Source organism: Watersipora subatra, chromosome 4 (assembly GCF_963576615.1).
Source record: "Watersipora subatra chromosome 4, tzWatSuba1.1, whole genome shotgun sequence".
NCBI classification, from domain to species: Eukaryota; Metazoa; Bryozoa; class Gymnolaemata; order Cheilostomatida; family Watersiporidae; genus Watersipora; species Watersipora subatra.
Window position 1 is genome coordinate 5,961,556 of NC_088711.1, and position 19,930 is coordinate 5,981,485.

Here is a 19,930-nt window from a genome sequence, read left to right on the forward strand (position 1 = left end):
TTACAATGAAAACATAAACCACAAACAGCGACCAAAATTCCATAATTCTACAAAAACCGAAAGTATGGAAAAACAAAGCAAAACTATGAAACCAAGCTTACTCTTGTGTAGGACCCAGTGGATAAATATATCTCTGAATTATTTCAGACCCAAAATTTTCAAAGTGTTAAGAGAAAACGGTAAAGCTTGTGAGCATGTCCATAGAACAGTATTTGTCTCTAATGCAAGGAATAGGCCAAATCGAGGAAGTAAAAGGTGACACCTCATATGTGGGCCAGTATAAATGCTAAAGGACAGCAACAAGCAAAGACGCAAACAAAAGATAATACGTAATAACTAATAAGAGATAAAGTTCACAACTATTTATTGCATATGCTGATACAGGTCCTGAATATATATAGATTGCATTTAGTCTGCACTTGTATGAGAGAAAAGTATAAGTTCAAATAAAACACTGGCTTGATACTTCCTACTCGGTATTGCCTAAACATTTTCAAACTGTATCCTCATAAACAGAAGAATAATTAAACCTATACATCGAGTTACTCCATATAATATCGATCAGATTTCATAATTGTATAATTATAGAATAAATGTTCCACAAATACTGTGAATGTAGTAAATATTTCAGTCTAGAAAGGCAGAACGTATTATCGCTGAACAACATATATGAGTGAAGTAAGGAGCATTCCTACAGCTTTAGTCCTTCAAGCACTTGAGTAGAAATTTCTTACTCTTTTCCAACTCCTGAAACAGCATCAAGTATTTTTAAATATTTTGTGATAAAAAATAAAGCAATACTTTTGACATGTAACAGAGCATAATTGCAAAAGTTTGAATTCTGCGTAAAAACTTGCAAAGAATTTGTAACTTGGAATAAATTTGCTGTGTTGGAATGGCTACATATAAATTTTTATTTTAAACTGTGCCAAGTATAAAAAAGACACCTTGTGAAACAATATAGTAATGCTTAACAATTGCTAACAGGAAGATATTACATGTATCCATCTTCTATCTATATACATGTATCAATCTCAAATTTTGCGGATCTGTGATTCGGTCTTTCAAGCTATAGCTATGAAAAGCTCACATCAAGCTGGATTTGAACTCATGAAGATTGCAACCGAACATTTGAAAACCAATCATCTGACCACAAGTCTACGAAGGTTCTTACAATTCCATCACTCTTACTACATACTCTTGTCCCTATTTCACACGCTAAATGATGTATTAATAATTGATACGTTGCGCCAACGGGCTACGATGCCCCTGTTATAATATATTTTTAACCTAACTCTTATAAAACACGATACTTCTTTGTCCAAGCCATACTAGGGCAAACTTGTTTTCCCGCTATACGTTGTCAACAAAAATTTATCTCGAAATTAAAATTTAGTGATTTGTGTATTGATTGTATATGTTATTAAGAGATATATATTGCTCACCATCTCAGTTCAGCGTCATCCGTTATGGTAAAAACGGATTCGAAAACAGATGAGTGATTAAATTTTAGTTACGCTTGAATTTCACTAAAATACACACTAAAACCCCCTTCAAGTATGTGTTTAGTAAGCTAAATTTATTTAAGTTAGATTCAGCTGGTGTTATGTTACACGTTTGTCTCGAAAGTAAGAACTCTCCATGGTACGTACTGTACGTAGTACATTATAATGTTACATTCTATTGCAGATCATAACCACTAAATACAATAAAGCTCTTGTAGGTAACTATAGTTACTAAGGTTAGCATATTGCTTTATTATTATTTTTACTGATGAAGATTTTTACAAGTTGTTTGCATTAGATAATTACTACTGGTTTCTAAACCACTCTATATGATATTTTTGCCTTTTGATGCCAACACTGGAACGAACTAAAATCATATAATTGTATACCAAGTAATTTTTCATCGTAATCATAACAAGACGGACTATAATTACCTATTACTTGCTAATGATTTCACATTTACATTTAAACACATTTATGGTTTTATTTTTCCTGCTAATTTACTTCATCGAAACACTTCTTCATAATATGAAATTTAAAATTTACAGATGTTTGAAAAAGTTTGAAAACCTTTCCAGTTGTTTTATTTTTTTCCTCAATTCATTTGAACTTCACAAAAACACTTTTTTCATGATAGGAAGTTCAAAAATTAGAATGGTAGATGTATATGTTAAATAAAAATAAATTTTCTGTCCAAAGACTTTTTATTACCAGTGCAATGCCAGACACTCATCTAGTATATCTACTATATAAACGGCAATCGTTGTCTGTGTGATTGATTGTCCGCCTTATAGAGCGGTCTTTTTTTTTATCGTCGTACGAATTTCGGTCGTACGAAGCGAACTGAATTAATATGTGTAGTAACGGTAAATAAATTATAGAGCGGTCTTTCTTTTTCCATTCGGTCGAACGAAGCCAACCGAATTAATATGAGTACTAATTATCGTAATTTCGTAATATCGTAATTTCGTAATATGGACTATTAGCCGCTACTTTTCTCTGACGATTTGAGCCAAGCGGCTTATATAAAAGAGTGGCGATTCTGTTGTTTTTCTTTCACCGCTCGAGCACATTAACCGAAATCCCCGGTTAGCACGCTTTTTAAACGGCAAATTTTCTGCCGTGTTAAAAAGCACCTTTCCTGAGTTCTGCGGCCTATACAAAGGTGTCTATACAGCTATACAAATGTACTATTCATTAAATAAAATAAATTAACGAGTAGTTATTTACATGCAATTAATATTTACTGCCAACGTGTACCGAGAAGGTCACGTAAACGTTTGTTTCTTGGAGCCACTGGAAAAACGCATTTCTCACCTACTAAATTTCCACATCAAAAAGGTAAGTGTTTCTTATACGATGTTGTATTGTCTATGAATTGCCACATCTCCACTACTTAATAACGTTGGATTTGCCGCTGTTCGTGATAGTGGGTCATGTTCATTTCCTTCAGCAGCCGAGTTACTAATTTTTTTCCAGCTACGAGTAGGCCTACTGTAACTTACTATTACAGAACATTCACGAGTACTCCGAGGGTTGCGATACGCTATTGTGAAAAGAAAGAGAGCAGCTGCTATCGACTTACTGTCACCCTGCATCAGCCATGACCAGCTATACGTCGCCTGCTCAAAAGTAGGCACACGCCGAAAACTGTTTCTTCATACGCCCGACAGAAAAACCAAAAATGTTGTCTATCCGCATGTGTTGCGTTGAACTAAGGGAGAGAGAGGGAGAGAGAGAGAGGGAGAGAGAGGGAGAGCGAGGAGGAGAGGGGGGGAGAGGGAGAGAGAGGGGGGAGAGGGAGAGAGAGAAGGGGAGAGCGAGGAGGAGAGGGGGGGGGGGGGGAGAGAGAGAGGGGAAAGAGGGAGAGAGAGAGGGAGAGCGAGGAGGAGAGGGGGGGGGGGGGAGAGAGAGAGAAAGAGGGAGGGAAAGGGGAGAGAGAGAGAGGGGAGAGACGGAGAGAGGGGAAAGAGGGAGATGTAACTGCATATTTGGAGTTGTTTTACAGTATGAAAGCCAACTCTCAATAAACCTTATGCTGCACGTGAATCTGTTACTGTAGGCGGGCAATGCAGCTAGTACATATATATAAATCAGTGTTTGTCTGTCTGTCATTCGTCTGTCCAGTTATAGCAATAAAGTTTTAGGAATGCAAAACGTGCTTCGTACGAGATTTGAACTCGAAACCTTCAAGTCTGCAGACAAGCGTTTTAAACACTAGACTACGTGTCCAACTGGCCTTAGAGCTGAATAATAGTCCACATCATACTTATACACCTTTAATGCCGATTGATTAAAATACTCACGCTTCAGCTAGCAGTAGCACACCTAAAAAGTATGATGCAACCTTTTCCTAACACTGGCTCAAGTTATAATAATGGTTCTTATTATAGTAAGATTAACTAGCTTAAGATACTCAAATTCATTGGGTAAAGAAAGTTAGCTAATTAAAAATATATTTTCTATGCAAAAACCTTTTTTGATGTGATGCCGAGCATTCGCCTAGTAGTTCGTTAAAGTCATTGACAGATCGAATGAAACAAGATATGTTTTATTAAAAGTAATTTCAGAAGGACATTGAAAGGATGTCATAATTTGTATTCAATTTAGAAAAGTGTAGCCTATGTAGCTACAGGCATTAAGCTAATACTAAAAGTTTGGGATAATAAAAATGGAATGAAAGCACAACTTCTAATTTCAGCTTTTCCGACGATGGAGCGCAAGGACATGTTATAGATGGACAAACAATTTTTTCATTCCTAATGTCAATTAGTTTTTTGTGATTTGTCAATACCAATGATATCATGAAAATGGTTAAACGCCGAGATTCTTGGTTTTAAACATTTGAGACCAAATGGGTTTGCAAAATATCTTAGAGATTTTAACTTTGAGGTTTTGCAGCATCGGAGTAGATGAGGTGATGATAAAAATGGCATAGCAGACACCCACGGTAACCACCAACAACAAAAATCTGCACAGTATGGGACTCTTGTTAACGGAACCCTCACAGATCTACATGATCAAATTACCACCGAGTCACCCAGTGCATTTGATAAAATGAGTTTCTCGGCGCACAGCTACACACTCCACATGACGCTGTTATGTATTCTGACAAACGGATAAATTTGGAAACATTTGAACAAATATTTGATAGAACTAGTTGAAAGCCTGCTTATAGACAAGATAATTTTGATTTTGTTACAACCAGAAACAATCTGCTACTAATGTCTAATGGGTAAAAGATAGTGAAATGTAATGCCTGATATTGTAGTGATGGAAATTTAATATTACTACAGGAAGAGAATTTTATAGTACCAAAAAGGTTATAATGCAAACAATTTATGTTGCAAAATAGGTTACAATTACTCAGACCAATTTTTTTAATAAAAATTACAGCCTTAAATTTGTTGCAAATGTTAATTTCCGTCAATAGATTTATTAGCACAATTTTACAGCGATTGGTGAGTCACTCGTTCTTTCTCAGCAACAGGCTTCAGGTTTGAACTAGATAAAAGTAGTGCATATTAATATTATTTGATTAATTAAATAACTGAAAATAAAAATTAGTAGTAGTAAAACAGCATAAAATGAAAAATATTTTTCGTTGTGTTATTTTTATGATTTTGGTGAGTTAATGTACTTCAAAAAATAACTAATACCTGATCAAAAAAGCTGTTGGATCAGCTACTCTATCAACTATTTAAATTAATATGCTCCATAATTACAGAATATTCATATCTTTATATGGTACAATCATGCTGGTACAGACATCATCTACCAAGTAGATTTCGGTTAGCGAATAATTAACAGGGTACCAAAGGGAGATAATTACCCGAGCTTTATTTGGCCAACTAGCAAAGGCAATGAAAAAGTGAGACAATCACACGCTGAGAGATAAATTATTTGGCATATAGTCTGTAAGAGAAAGCAATTATCTTAGAGAACAAAGTGACGATGTCTTTTGATCTGAAAAATGAGAAAGTAGATGAACCAGAATTAGCGCTGATATCTGACTATTGCTAAAAGTAGCATGACCGATACAATACTGATCACGCTGTGACACTAAAAGGTTGGTTCACACGCTATTATTGACAATAGCAGTGACTACAGCTGATCACACAAGAGTATGTGACCAGAGCATTTGTACTGATAACTTTTGCAAGATTGGAAATTATTGATTGATTGATGAGATTGATTGGAAGATTGAAAGTAATTGTGCTCTACTACCACTGTAATGACAATAGCTCTTTTTATCTGTTGACAACATCATCTACTAGTAATAATCTCACTTATCATGTTATTCATTGTTTTTGTATTCATTAATCTCCAACCAATCGAAAATGCCAGATTTTTTACACGCACACACACGTGTTCATTGCAGACAGCTGCTTGTTATTTAGAACATTCGTGTATCAAGCATTATTTTTTTGTTTAACCGTGAGAATATTTTCTCCCAATTTGATCACGGGTACCTTTTGTAGTTTCCCATTATCGCTCATGATTCAGTCAAGCCTTGAATCAATCCTAACCTGTTTATTAATGGGTTATCTATCATTTATCTTTATACATAAATCTCAGTGTTTGTCTGTCATTAGTGTGTCCAGTTATAGCAATAAAGTTATAGGAGCGAGAAATCTGCTTTGCACTGATTACTGGAATTGAACTCGGAACTTCCAGGTCTACAGACATGCAAATCTATACATTAGACCAAGCGGCTACATTGCTATACAATGGTATAATTGTAGTCATACTTATTAGAACTGCCAATCTTTAACGCCGATTGGTTAAAATAGCATGCTTCATCTAGCACGCCAAATGATCATGATTGCTGGGTAAGTTATAATAGCAGCTCTTATTATAGTAAAGGTTTAGACTAGCTTAAGTTACTCAAATTTATTGGGTAAAAAAACTTAGCCAATTAAGAATAAATTTTCTACGCAAAAACTTTTTTATTACCTGTGTCACGTCAGGCATTCAGCTAGTGTTACATTATTGTATTTACAGTATTGAGAAACAGGATCGCGTCTTCCAAAATAGTCAACCAGAGAAAACGTTGCAAAATCAACCAATAAGAATAGCTTCTACATCAATGACGACTTGAAACCTAGCAGCTGATTGACGGAAAATGACGGCAAGTGTATATCCTGTTTCAAGGAGTATGAATTGAGCATCTGGAAAGAATTAGAATCTGAAGTGAACACGACTTCCTTGCTGTGAGTTATAAACCAGCTCAGTGCCATGTGCTCATGGCACCCAGCACCATGAGCCAGCTAGCTGGTAAAACCGTAACCAATTGTAAAACTCAGCAACTAAAGTTGCAAACAATGACACACACAATAATACAGAGAGGGTATGTAATACCTCTGGAGAACTGCTGTGCATGACTCCTGACAGCATGTGTAGCTCGTGCTCAGGATTCAGCTGCTTCAGAAAGGCTGCTGTCGTTGAGCCCAAAGGATATGGGACTACAGGGTCAAGGTCACCATGACATTGCAGTATTGGTGTCCGCTTATTTGCATCTTTCAACATGGTCTGGTGAAAAAAATGACTATTGCTGTCTACCATATCCCTCCAAAAACCAAGCAACTTCATATAAAATGATCTGCTACTCTCAACTTGATAAGCTGCGAGGTCGTAAAATACCACAAATATGGAGAATAAACTGAGCTCTAGTAGCTTGGGTTACTGGTTGTATGAGAGATAACAAACTACCACATGGTGAATACCTAAATCGAACTGTACCGCACTCCACAGTGACGAAATACTGGCCAACTGTTTATCAGGTTTGAGTTCAGAAGGTTTGTTCAATATTGGACAGGCTGTAGTTATTACAGACATCAGGCACACAGGCAGATCACAATACCCAACTTAGAGCTGATGAGAGGAGAAAAATGAAGAGCAGCAAATTAACAAACCGTAATCTTAGTATGGAGAGGAAGCCAGGTGCTGAAGGCTAGGACTCCAGCCAATTTGACATTCTCCGTGAGTGAATTGAAGAGAGCTACTGCACCACCCTGAGAGAAACCTCCTACCACGATCCTCTCTGCGGGTACACTCTTGGTTTCTTCTCGAATGAGATCTGTCACTAGAAGACAACATATGCAAAATATGCTAGCAATACAGTAAAAATGCATGAAAAACATATAGAAAGAAATGTCAGTATTGCTGCAAAAAGACTAGCAAGCGCTAGACTATTCAAATGTTCACAAGATACAAATTGCTGTTTGCCCTCAAGTTGGGGTGACAAAATAATGAAGCTAATGCTAGAATGCAGGCAGCGTAATATATTGTGAGCAGATAAGTTAGTTTGTCATAACTTTATTGCGAGTATAATCCAGCAACACGGCACAACCTACAGTTAATCTTACATTCCCTATTCAATGAGCACATCTTCAGAAAAAAAATCATAAACATAAAAAGTATGTTGGTTTGATCATAGCTGCAAAATAAAATATATGTGCGCGGCATTTTGTTTTTGTACTTCGGCAGTACTCCAAGAGTGCATCTGCAAGAATTCAGATAAGTTTATGAGCGCTATGAACAACTGATTACATCATGTATTCAGATACGTCTATGAGTGTTATGAACAACTGGTTACATCATGTATTCAGATATGTCTATGAGGGTTATGAATAACTGGTTACATCATGTATTCAGATAAGTCCATGAGTGCTATGAACAACTGGGTACATCATGTATTCAGATATGTCTATGAGTGCCATGAACAACTGGGTACATCATGTATTCAGTCAGATATGTCTATGAGTGCCATGAACAACTGGGTACATCATGTATTCAGATATGTCTATGAGTGCTATGAACAACTGGGTACATCATGTATTCAGATATGTCTATGGGTGCTATGAACAACTGGTTACATCATGTATTCAGATATGTCTATGGGTGCTATGAACAACTGGGTACATCATGTATTCAGATATGTCTATGGGTGCTATGAACAACTGGGTACATCATGTATTCAGATATGTCTATGAGTGCTATGAACAACTGGGTACATCATGTATTCAGATATGTCTATGAGTGCTATGAACAACTGGGTACATCATGTATTCAGATATGTCTATGAGTGCTATGAACAACTGGGTACATCATGTATTCAGATATGTCTATGGGTGTTATGAACAACTGGGTACATCATGTATTCAGATACGTCTATGAGTGCTATGAACAACTGGTTACATCATGTATTCAGATATGTCTATGAGTGCTATGAACAACTGGGTACATCATGTATTCAGATATGTCTATGAGTGCTATGAACAACTGGGTACATCATGTATTCAGATATGTCTATGGGTGCTATGAACAACTGGGTACATCATGTATTCAGATATGTCTATGGGTGCTATGAACAACTGGGTACATCATGTATTCAGATATGTCTATGAGTGCTATGAACAACTGGGTACATCATGTATTCAGATATGTCTATGGGTGCTATGAACAACTGGGTACATCATGTATTCAGATATGTCTATGGGTGCTATGAACAACTGGGTACATCATGTATTCAGATATGTCTATGAGTGCTATGAACAACTGGGTACATGAACCAATGCCACTCACGCATTGCACTTGACTTCTTTATTCCCTGTTCGTCTTGAGGAGAGTTAGCAGACAGTCCATGGATGTCAAACCTGAGTATCAGTAAGGATTGTAACAAAAGACTTATACAAACGCAAATCTTATTAGATTCAAGCTTGCAAAAAATAACGAGGAATTTTTAAATGCAAGTAAAACAATGATTTCTAAAAACATGTTGTTTAAATTGGAGTTGTCCTCACTAGCACCAATTGGTGCTGCGAGTGCATTACTTCATTATTGAATCTTTGCATAATGCATAGCATAACAATATGAATGATGGCATATGACACTAAGTATGAACATGACATAAGATATGACACACATGTTAACCAGTACACATAAATTTGACAACAGCTCCTGTGTCACCAGGGATTCCCATGAACACTACGGCCATAAACTGTAGAAGAGTCACCCATCAGTGCATGAATGTCTTGCAACACCAGCTTCTTATAAATCTGTACCATCTCCTCGATTAAATTTACCTGCATTTTTTTATCAGGCGAATGAAGTTTCATGTTTGAATGGCCTCGTTTATAGTGCATATGCTGTCGTGTGTACACCACTTACCAACTTGCAACAGGAAAATGCTTGCAAAAATGTTCTGCAATTCATATGCCTCATCGACACCGTAATTGTAATAAAAAATCTGCGAGAAGTTGTGTACTTTATGTTAGACTGTGAAATACGTTTGACAAAGATAAGGCCTTGGCGTAGGATAGGTCATATGGGTGACAATGGAGAGCAGGTTGTGGTGAGCAAGTTATCAATGAGGAATGGCATCAATAATACCTTTGGTAGTGCAATCAGACAGACGATGTTGTATAGACGCAGTTTCCCTGACTACATATTCTTGACCCGCAATAACAATACCAAAGTGGATGGGCATTCATGCTTTCTATTTGAATACTGGCTAGACATTCATTTTATTATCTCCCATTAATGATTTATTGACGGTCCCTTGTTCAAATATTACAGGTATATACTTACCATGATGGCATAGACATTCCAGCATTCAAACTGACTGGCTGACTTGGTCTGTAAAATGTACATGCCAAACAGTATTCAACCTTCCGCGGCGTAAAGTACAAATCTTTACGAACATGTCACCGCAGGTTTTGCCTAGTCAACACACCAGGGCATATATTGCAACATTACATGAGCATACCTTAGCCATCTATCCAGAGCGTTTTACTAATAATAAAAACATATGAGAGAACTTGGACTTTGCCGCAGGAGAGAAAATGCAATTAGTCTAGTCAATAAGGATTACGAATGCAACATCTGACGTATTTGCTTTAATAATAGGAAGCGAGTTAGTGTAATTGACTATATTAGCTGAGAGGTTGTCTTGCAGAGACACGTGACAAAGTTCAGACCAAGCTTGTTCATGCTAGTATTTCATTTCATACAGGCTAACTACATTGGTCCAAGTCTAACAAATTCTGTAGCTTCTGGCAGTAGTAACAAAAAACAATTCCACAGTGACAAAAGTAATTAGCCTGTTGAAATCTAGTCCAGAGTAGGAGGTCGGAACTTACGCATGAGGAAAGATGTACTTTATCCATGGAAGGGCTCCTTGTTTAAATAGCTCGCACCAGCCTTGACTGAAATATCCACGGCACGTACTGTTAGCCATATTTTTATCAGGCAAAGGTCCTAATATTTGAACATACACTTGAGCTCTTCACACAAATTATTAACACATTTCTCACAAAGAAAGGTATTCATCTCTTCATAAACAGTCATACTGGATGCAGATTACCAACAGCGAAAACTAGACACTACCCTGCATAATAATTTGGTCTCTACTGTAGAGACCGAATTACAGTAGAGATCTCAAAAATATGAACTCAATTTGCTCTCAGTTACAAATGTATAAGAAATGCAAGCTTACCCAGTGTCTCCTAAGCCATGCAAGAAAATAACCTGCAATAACAGTATGGCACGAGTAAAGCACGCTATGGAATGCTATCAAACATTTGTGAGACGATGCTTAAATGTGAAAGTAACCCTCTTTACTTATATCATTTTTATACAAACTTGCATCACGGGGAAAAAGGATTTAGTTGAATTTGATAGCAGAACATATTCGACCATATTTAACTAGTAGACTAACTATTAAACCAGTAGATGATAAACCTATAGACCCGGATAACACAAGTTTAGCGGTAAATGATTAAATCAGCCAAACAATAAAATGACTCAGCCACTAGAGCTTTCCTGCAACAAAAATGAGCAAGCTGAAAACTCAGCCAGCTGCAAGAGGAACTTAGTAATTTCTAATAGTATATTTATTGTTATCAGCACCGATTGATCATAAAGTTGCAATTTCATTCACAATTTGCAGTCATACCTCTGATTACCAGAGGCATGAGTGACTTTGGTAATCAGAGGCATGACTGCAAACAAGCTCAGATTAAACTATTAACGGAATTAGATGCAACTGCACCTGCCAGCCATTAGCTATTACCTATTGCACTTAGGCATCAAGCAGCATCTGATTAGCCATGTAGTTAAATACAGCAAAACTTAGGCATACAAAGTTAATCTTTTCAGACAACTGCATTGTATGCCAAAACCGTTGTATTTTGGAGCAAATATTTTTACAAGAACACATTGTAACGTGTTTATTTCACCCCAAAGCCCAAAAAACTGCATCAAATTCTTTAAGCAATGATATAAAGCATTAAAATAAACACAGTATGTAAGACCTAAATTATCTGTGAACATTAAATTAATTAAACGACAAATAAAAAAATTTTTGTTACTTCGCTTTAAAATCAAGTCAGCGCAATATTTTAGATTTAGTGGCAGAGTGAGAGATAAAACCACGCGACATAACTTTTTTAACTTTCACACTAGACTTTAAATTGACTTCATATAGTTTTCATTGCTTTTTCCTATTTATTTTTAATTTCTACCAACTTTCAATTTTTCTCATTAAACTGTAATGTTTCAAGAAATTTAGGGCATTGCATGTCGGAAATTACTTCCTGTCAAGACAAATATCTGCTCTAATTTTATGCCGCATATTGAAATATTCATACACAGACACGGTGGCAAGTCGACGTTTGACCATATTCCTTGTCAACTTTGATAGCATATATTAAAAGTTTGCAATTATTTAGGAATAACATATATACTTTCATGACGAGTTATAGAATATATCCCGCGATTATGTACCCATATATGTATAGACAAATACTTACAGTGGCTGTATGTTTGCTAGTTGGAGAAATAGTTGCGGCAGGCAATCTAGACATACTGAGGTAAATAGGTTTGCCAATATAAGCCTGTTTACAAGTGAGCTCCTATTTTCCAATCAGATAGTCGCTGAAATTTAAAAGTAATGTTTATAGAAAAGGTGGAACAGCTTCCCATTTTGGTATTACCCAAAAAATAGACCATCAGTTAGCAATCCTTGTGAAGACTATTAATATTATTATAGCAAAGCTTCAAGTGAAATAAAAATCGTATAAAACGTGTCTTGTCTTTAACGTTTTTATCAATTTGAATTACAATGGCTGCTTTGCACATATTCCAGAAACTCTGCTTGAATTCTGTCAGATAATCATGGTTACTTTAGCGCTCAAATAATAATGATTAAGGAAAAGTAAAACACAACAAAGATCGTCAAACATGCAACTTAAAAATCAATTTGTGGCTGCTCACTAATTGTACAGTATATAGAAATTGAACATGATAAGACACGGTCCTGTTTTTTATAATATTATGTACAAATTGTTGCCTTTCAAAGTGAACAGTGTAAAAATAAATTAAAATGATAGAAAACATTTTAAAAAGTATGTACTGCGAATATATATATGATGTATTAAATAAATAAGTGAAAAAAACGAATTGAAACTAAATTTTAATCTAGAGGTGACAGCGTGTTGCTGAAGACGTATAGTCAACTGAAACATTGTAAGCGATCAACAATGTCATTGTAAAGACAGTTACAGCTCACACAAACTGTTTTTGGTGAATTAAGTGGCTTGGATAAATATAAGCCGAACACGCATGAGTTAAGATCTAAGACTTCACAGAGTCATAGTTTACCAAGTTATCAATATCTTTAAAAACTATATCAACATATATGATAGAAATCATGAGGTTTGAATGGTCAAGATATTTTTTGAATAAAATAAAGTTTTAAACCTAATTGTAAGCAAAGCCTAAGTTACATGATGCTTGTCAACGGTTGATGTGTCTTACATGTTGCTTGAGAGCAGTCAGGGCTTTTCAATACCGAACCCAGTTGATATATTGTATCAGATTTGATCATGATATGTTTCATAACAGCATGAATGAATAAAGGTGTGCAATAAAATGGTTTCAGTGCTAAAATTAGGTGTCGTCAATATCCAGTTCTCTAATTTGTAGTTCTCTAATAGTTGTCTAATTTTACTGGTTAATTTTAATTGTTCACAGTCAATAAATGACCAGACTGTAATAATAAACTTGCTTGCAAGATGTTGATCCTTAGAGAGTTATTAGCAGATGTTTAGAGAAAAAAGGATCGAAAATATTCAAAAAAAAATCAAAAACTTGTTGGTTTGCATGTCTAGTTTACTATCGGTATCAGAATTTACATTATTATTAATCCAAACTTTCTACCTCTGATTAGCATCAAAACCTTTTCCCTTGGTAAATCAGCTGATGTGCAAGTATTTAACAAATATATACACTAATTAGCATTCTTGAACAGCCAAAAACAGTTCTCCAGTCATAATGCTTCAACCAATAAAATATATTACAACGTAATGCAATATTTTCGTTTTTATATACGATATGTATCAATAAATACAAGTCACACCAACCTTGTATGCAGTAGATGTTGAATTTTTGGAATATTTTAACTCCAATGTAAATGATTTAAACAGCATAGAGTTGCAACTTGTTAATGGCTTGACCTCTTATTGATTGCACTTTATTAACTTAAAACATGAACTCAAAGAGGAACTTGCTGCAATGAATTTTTACATCGGTGAAGAGTGTTAGTGGATGTCGTTTAATTGCAGTAACATTTCTAAACAGTCAAATACCGATGTCATACTATTTTCCAACTATTCTGCTATTTACAATTATTGCTATATTACAGACTATAATTTTGATTACTATTTAAAAAAAACATGCATCCTAACCTTGTGAAGCCATCCGTAAAACGGATAGATAACAAATGATAAACTATTTGTACCAACATTAGACTGCAATGGTAGCCAGTGAAGGATAATAACCTTTAGATGAAGAACAGGGATCGCTAATAAAAGTTGGCTATTACACGCAATACTAAAAACCAAGATATCGGTTCACACCGCAAACTAAAACCATCAAAAAAACGAAATTGCACATTTAGGCGTGCTTGTAATCTTACACAAATCCATACTAATCAGGCTAATTATGAAACATGTAAAAAAACACGTAATATATGTTCAGGGTAATGATAGAAAATTGTTCATATTAAAAAAAATGCAACGTTCAAACAAACCTATAATTTTATTTTATCCACATTCTTAAGCTAGTAAAATAAAACATTTACTATAATATAATAGGTTCTAAGGAAAAGGAATGAGTTGGGCTCACACAAGAATAAGACTAAACAATATGTAATTGATGAAGCATTTTTCAATAAAGAGCATGTCAATTCTTAACTATGCATTCTCTATATGGCTAATAAAAACAATAGTAAATGTTATAACCATTGAAGTATATGTTTGAACAGACGGACGTTAATTCTAAAAATAACGGAATCGTTTTACCTAACTCTTGCAATTCCGTCCATCGTCATTGGACAGCTACAAAACTTTCGTTATTTGATTGGTCGTCACGAAATACTTCTGATTCCATTTAATCATTTGTCAAACTTCCGGATTATGTTTTGGGTCTATCGGTTCTCATTTTGTGCGATCGCCCATAATAGTGATTGAAGCAAGGTATTCTGCGACTTTAAGCAATGTTTTTAGATGAGTAGCTTTAGTTATATTAGTACTCTTGTTTCGTTGGTAGTTTTTAGTACTTAATTTTCTGTTCGAATTCACTAAGGCTTCTTGTTTCAAAAATCCTTCAATACATTTTATAGTTCTTTAGAAACTTGGCTGACGGTGACAACCTGCCAGTTTGCTAGCTTTTGGCATTTTATTATTATTTATTAAACAGTAAAGAGACAAATAGTAAAAATAATTACGTAACTCATAGATTGCTACTGGCAAATATTCGCTCAATAAGTATAACGTGTTTGGGTTTATGGTTGCTTACCAGCTAAAGGCTGACCAGCAGGATTATGAACATTACTCTTCGGACAGTATTTTGGGGGCCACGTTTTGTCACCAAGCAGGAAACCAAAAGCGGCGCCTGCGTGACTCATATTTGTATTTGGTGTGGCCAAAAAGCACAACAATAGCACGTGCGTAGCACCGGTAAAAACAATACCATGAAGTCTGTGACTATGCACGTGAACATACAGCTACAACATGTAACATTCCCTCTTTTCTAAAACAAAAACACACAGTTTGTCCCAATCGCATTAAAGCTAAAGCACCAAACTAAAGCGACTAAACCTAATAAACCATGGTAATATAAACTCAAAATAAAGTCTGTAGAGACAAACACTATCCCAGTATCTTAATGACTAACTTTGATTATAGTCATTCAGCCAAGCTGGTTCTTGACGAACTCGGAGAGGGCGGTCCATTTTCTCTGCACCCTCACATGGCTGCCTAACCGGATCAGGCTGGTTGTTGTCTGGAACTTGTAATCTTGGCCGAAGATCACGTCGATTTCTCCTAAACATTTCACCATCACACACTACTGCATACGACCTATTGGAAAGCGTCTTGTGCACTTGAGCCTATTTCCAGCTTCTCTGCTTATACGTTCATGCTTTCAATAATCAGAGGTGTAGTCTACAGCCATAACATAATGTTTCCCTTGCTGTTCAAACAGATCCACCCTTACTTTGTTCCATACCTTGAGTGGGACATTATGGGCGTAGTATTCTTTTCTGGGTGGTTTTGGGGCATCTTTCAAGCAGACCAAACATGCTTGACAGTGTTTGATAAGTTCCTCAGCCATTCCTTTTCAATACACAGACCGTCTTGTGCGGCGGAGTGTGGCCTGCAATTCCTGGTGACTGGCAACCAGTTTTTCTAACATACTTCTTTGAAGAACTCTAGGCACCAACACACACAGTCCTTTAAAATGAGTTCTCTTTCTACTGCTAGCTCATCTCAAAATGACCAGTACTTCTTCATTGGTTCCTGAACTGCACTTGGATCATTAGGCCAGCCTTCCAACACCCATCTCATCAACACCTACAACTCTTGATCTTGTTCTGTAGCACCTTGTAGATCTTCATAGATCTGGTCTGGCAATGCCATATCACAGGGAACCTCGCACAAAGCAAAGACATGCAACCTCTCTGGTGTCCCAGAAGGCTTCTCCGTGTAGCTATCCCGAGAAAGGAAGTCTGCTGAGAGCTGCTCCTTACCAGGTTTCCAAACAAACTTCACTTCCGCATATCTCTGAAGAGAGTAACATTGACTGCATACGACGAGGAGCCTTAAATACTGGTTTTTTGAAGATGGAGACTAAGGGCATATGATCTGTGTAAACGGTGACATCCGAGTGGCCAAAAACATACTGGTCCAATCTTGACAGAGCATAAACCGCTGCTAACATTTTCTACTCGATAGGGGGATAGTTTGTCTCACTATCCGTCAGAGATCTAGAAAAATAAGTAACTGGGTTTCCTCCCAAAAATAGTGTAGCTCCCAAGCCTGCTGTCGAAGCACCAGTCTGAACAACTATCGGGGCATTTGTGTCAAAGAACTGGAGTGTCTCAGCATTAGTCAAACCTTTCTTAATCATTGTGAAAGCATCTTGTTGACTTGACTCCCAAACAAACTTTGTACCTTTCTTTGACTGTAACAACTTACGAAAAGGTTCTGCACCAGCTGATTAGTTTGGAATAAACTTGGCCATATATGTCACATGACCTAAAAACCTCTTTACTGCCTCAGCAGAAGTTGGTGGCTGCATGTTCTGAATAGCCTCTATCTTTCGTGGATCCGGTTTTAGACCTTTAGAAGTCAGAAAATGACTTATATATGGAAGATCTGAGTGAAGAAATTTGCATTTGTCTTTGTTTAGCTCAAGCCAGACATCCTAGCCTTTTCCAGTAACTTCCTGAGATTTCTGTTATGATCCTGCCAATCTTTTCCGAATACTAGTATGTCGTCTGCAACCACAGCTATTCCTTCCAATTCATCTAATGCATTTGCTAGCCTTCTTTGGAACTGTTCAGGGGCCGAAGAAATTCCGAATGGCACTCTAACATACTTGCTGCGTGACTCTGGAGTCTAAAAAGTGGTGAGATCTGTTGACTCTTTTGCTAACTTGACTTGCTGAAAACCGCTCTTTGCATCACAGAGAGAAAAACATGTTGCAGCATTCAGCTGTGGGATATGTCTTCTAAACTAGGTATTTCAACATGATTGCGTAGAATTGCTTGGTTTAGATTCTGAGGTTCAATACATATCCTAATGTCTTCATTTGGTTTCCTGATAGGAATCATATGACTAATCCAAGCCTTTGGCTTGTCAACCTTCTCAATAATTCCTTGTTTCTCAAGTGACCTGATCTCCTTCTCTACTTCTGCTTTCATTGTCAGTGGCACCTTTCGTTGGCGAACCTGCACTGGCCTTACTGACGACTCCAACTCAATATGATATTCTCTCGGCAGCTCACCCAAACCACCGAATACGTCCTCATACTCAAGCAGCATACCTTGAATATCTGTATCGGACACAAAGTTCACTGTCTCAGACAAATGTTAGAGCTCCATTTCCAAGCATGCAACACCTGATAGTAAACTATGTTGGCGACTTCTCACCACGAGAAAACGTAACTTCATCTCTTCACCCTCTTGGGCCTTCACTTTCAGGTAGCACCATCCACGTGGTGTGCAAGATGTTTGATCATACATGTTGAGTGTAGTATCAGTCTTTTGTAGCTTAAGACTGCCTAGTGCACAGTAATCATTGACTGAGAATGTTACAGGTTGCACCTGTATCAAGTTGAAACTCAATTTGTCGGGTGACAACAGGAGATGATAATGTCAGTGTTGACAACAGTTTCCTATCTTTCATGGTGATGGATATACTGTTGCTATATTCTTCGTCTGTAGAATAATTCAGCAGTTCTGCTCGATGTACCAATTCCTTCTTCTTAGTTCCATCCTGAAAGTTCTGACTGTGACTCGTGCAACACCGTGCATAATGATTCATCTTCGAGCATTTGTGGCACTTCTGACCATAGGCTTGACATGAATGAGGAGGGTGTACTCCACTACACCTTTTGCAATTGGCTGCAGAAGCAGAGGGTTTTGGCTGACACTTCCTGGGCTTTGGCTCATTTCTTTTATACAAGCTCAATGCATTAACATCTTCTGCCACTGTACCCTCTATTGCTTCAAGATCTCTTGCTGCCACTTCAATTGACCTACTCAATCCTAGAGCTTCTTCCAGTTTGATGTTTAGTGTCTCAAACATTCTACGCTTCATTTTGTCACTTTCTACACCAAGTATCAAAGCTTGCAGAACCATGCGATCATACACAGCACCAAAGTCACAGTCTCGAGCAATCCGATGCAGCTCTGTAATGAACTCGTCTATAGTCATGCTGCCCTGTTTGGTTGTCAAAAGTTGATGAGTCATTGCAACTGTATTAACCCTGGAAGCACAAAACTCTGCGAATTTCTTACATACTTACCTATAGACCATTTTACTGGCCTCACTAGACCATGAAAAAGAATCATATATGTTTAAACCCCTAGGCCCAATGGTTCGGAGAAGCAGTGCTACCTTTACAGCATCAGCACAGTCACTCTTATCTGTTGCAACCAAAAATAAATCGAAGTTTTTCTTGAACCTTTTCCATTGTTCTGGCAAATCACCACCTTTCAGTGGTTCAGGGCATAAAAAATTTTCTATTCTGACTGACAGTGTTAAAATTTCCACCAACAAACTACCAATATGACTAGTAAAACTATTATGACAACTCCAGTTTTAAAATTTATTAACATAATATTTTCACTGCCAGCGTCAAATACCACTATTGTGGTAGTTAACAATGTCGACTCACTCAATAACAAAATACAATACACAATCTAGTTAATACTGAAACACAATACACAACACTGTATCAAACAAAATTTGTGAGGAATGGGCTTTGGGTTGCTTGCCGAGTGACTCGCCAACGTCAACTTATTAAATCAATTTATTCTATACACAACCCAATTTAGTTAATATAAAATCAAATAAAATAACTCGGGGCACCATATAACGTGTTTGGGTTTATGGTTGCTTACCAGCTAAAGGCTGACCAACAGGATTTTGAACATTACTCTTCAGACAGTATTTTGGGGGCCGTGTTTTGTCACCAAGCAGGAAACCAAAAGCCGCGTCTGCGTGACTCTTATATTTGTATTTGGTGTGGCCAAAAAGCACAACAATAGCACGTGTGTAGCACCGGTAAAAGCAATACCATGAAGTCTGTGACTACGCACGTGGACATACAGCTACAACATGTAACAATAAGGGATAAAATTATTGCGCTAAATGCAATGTCAGCTCATATTTCTTTTTTTTTGTGTGACTGAAACTCATCAAGACGTCTCCGTAAAAATGGAGAATTATTCTATTCTAGAGTTTTTGATATCTATAAAAAATGATAAGGAATTGCATGGAAGTGGTGTACTGATAGCAATCTCAAACCAATTTTTACACTCTGCAGTGAGTTTTCAAGGATTGTTAAATTTTCCT

At 36.7% G+C, this 19,930-nt stretch overlaps 1 protein-coding gene across 1 annotated transcript; it reads right to left on the reverse strand.

Annotated features, from left to right (window-relative positions):
- Positions 1 to 347: 347 nt before the first annotated feature.
- Positions 348 to 12,445, reverse strand: LOC137393523 (acyl-protein thioesterase 2-like). Its single transcript, XM_068080105.1, has 8 exons — positions 12,320 to 12,445; positions 11,005 to 11,036; positions 10,649 to 10,714; positions 10,098 to 10,145; positions 9,093 to 9,163; positions 7,421 to 7,590; positions 6,867 to 7,037; positions 348 to 747 (listed from the first exon to the last, which is right to left on the reverse strand). Exons 1-8 carry the CDS (start codon positions 12,371 to 12,373, stop codon positions 700 to 702), a joined length of 660 nt encoding a protein of 219 aa, XP_067936206.1. The 5' UTR covers positions 12,374 to 12,445; the 3' UTR covers positions 348 to 699.
- Positions 12,446 to 19,930: the final 7,485 nt, after the last annotated feature.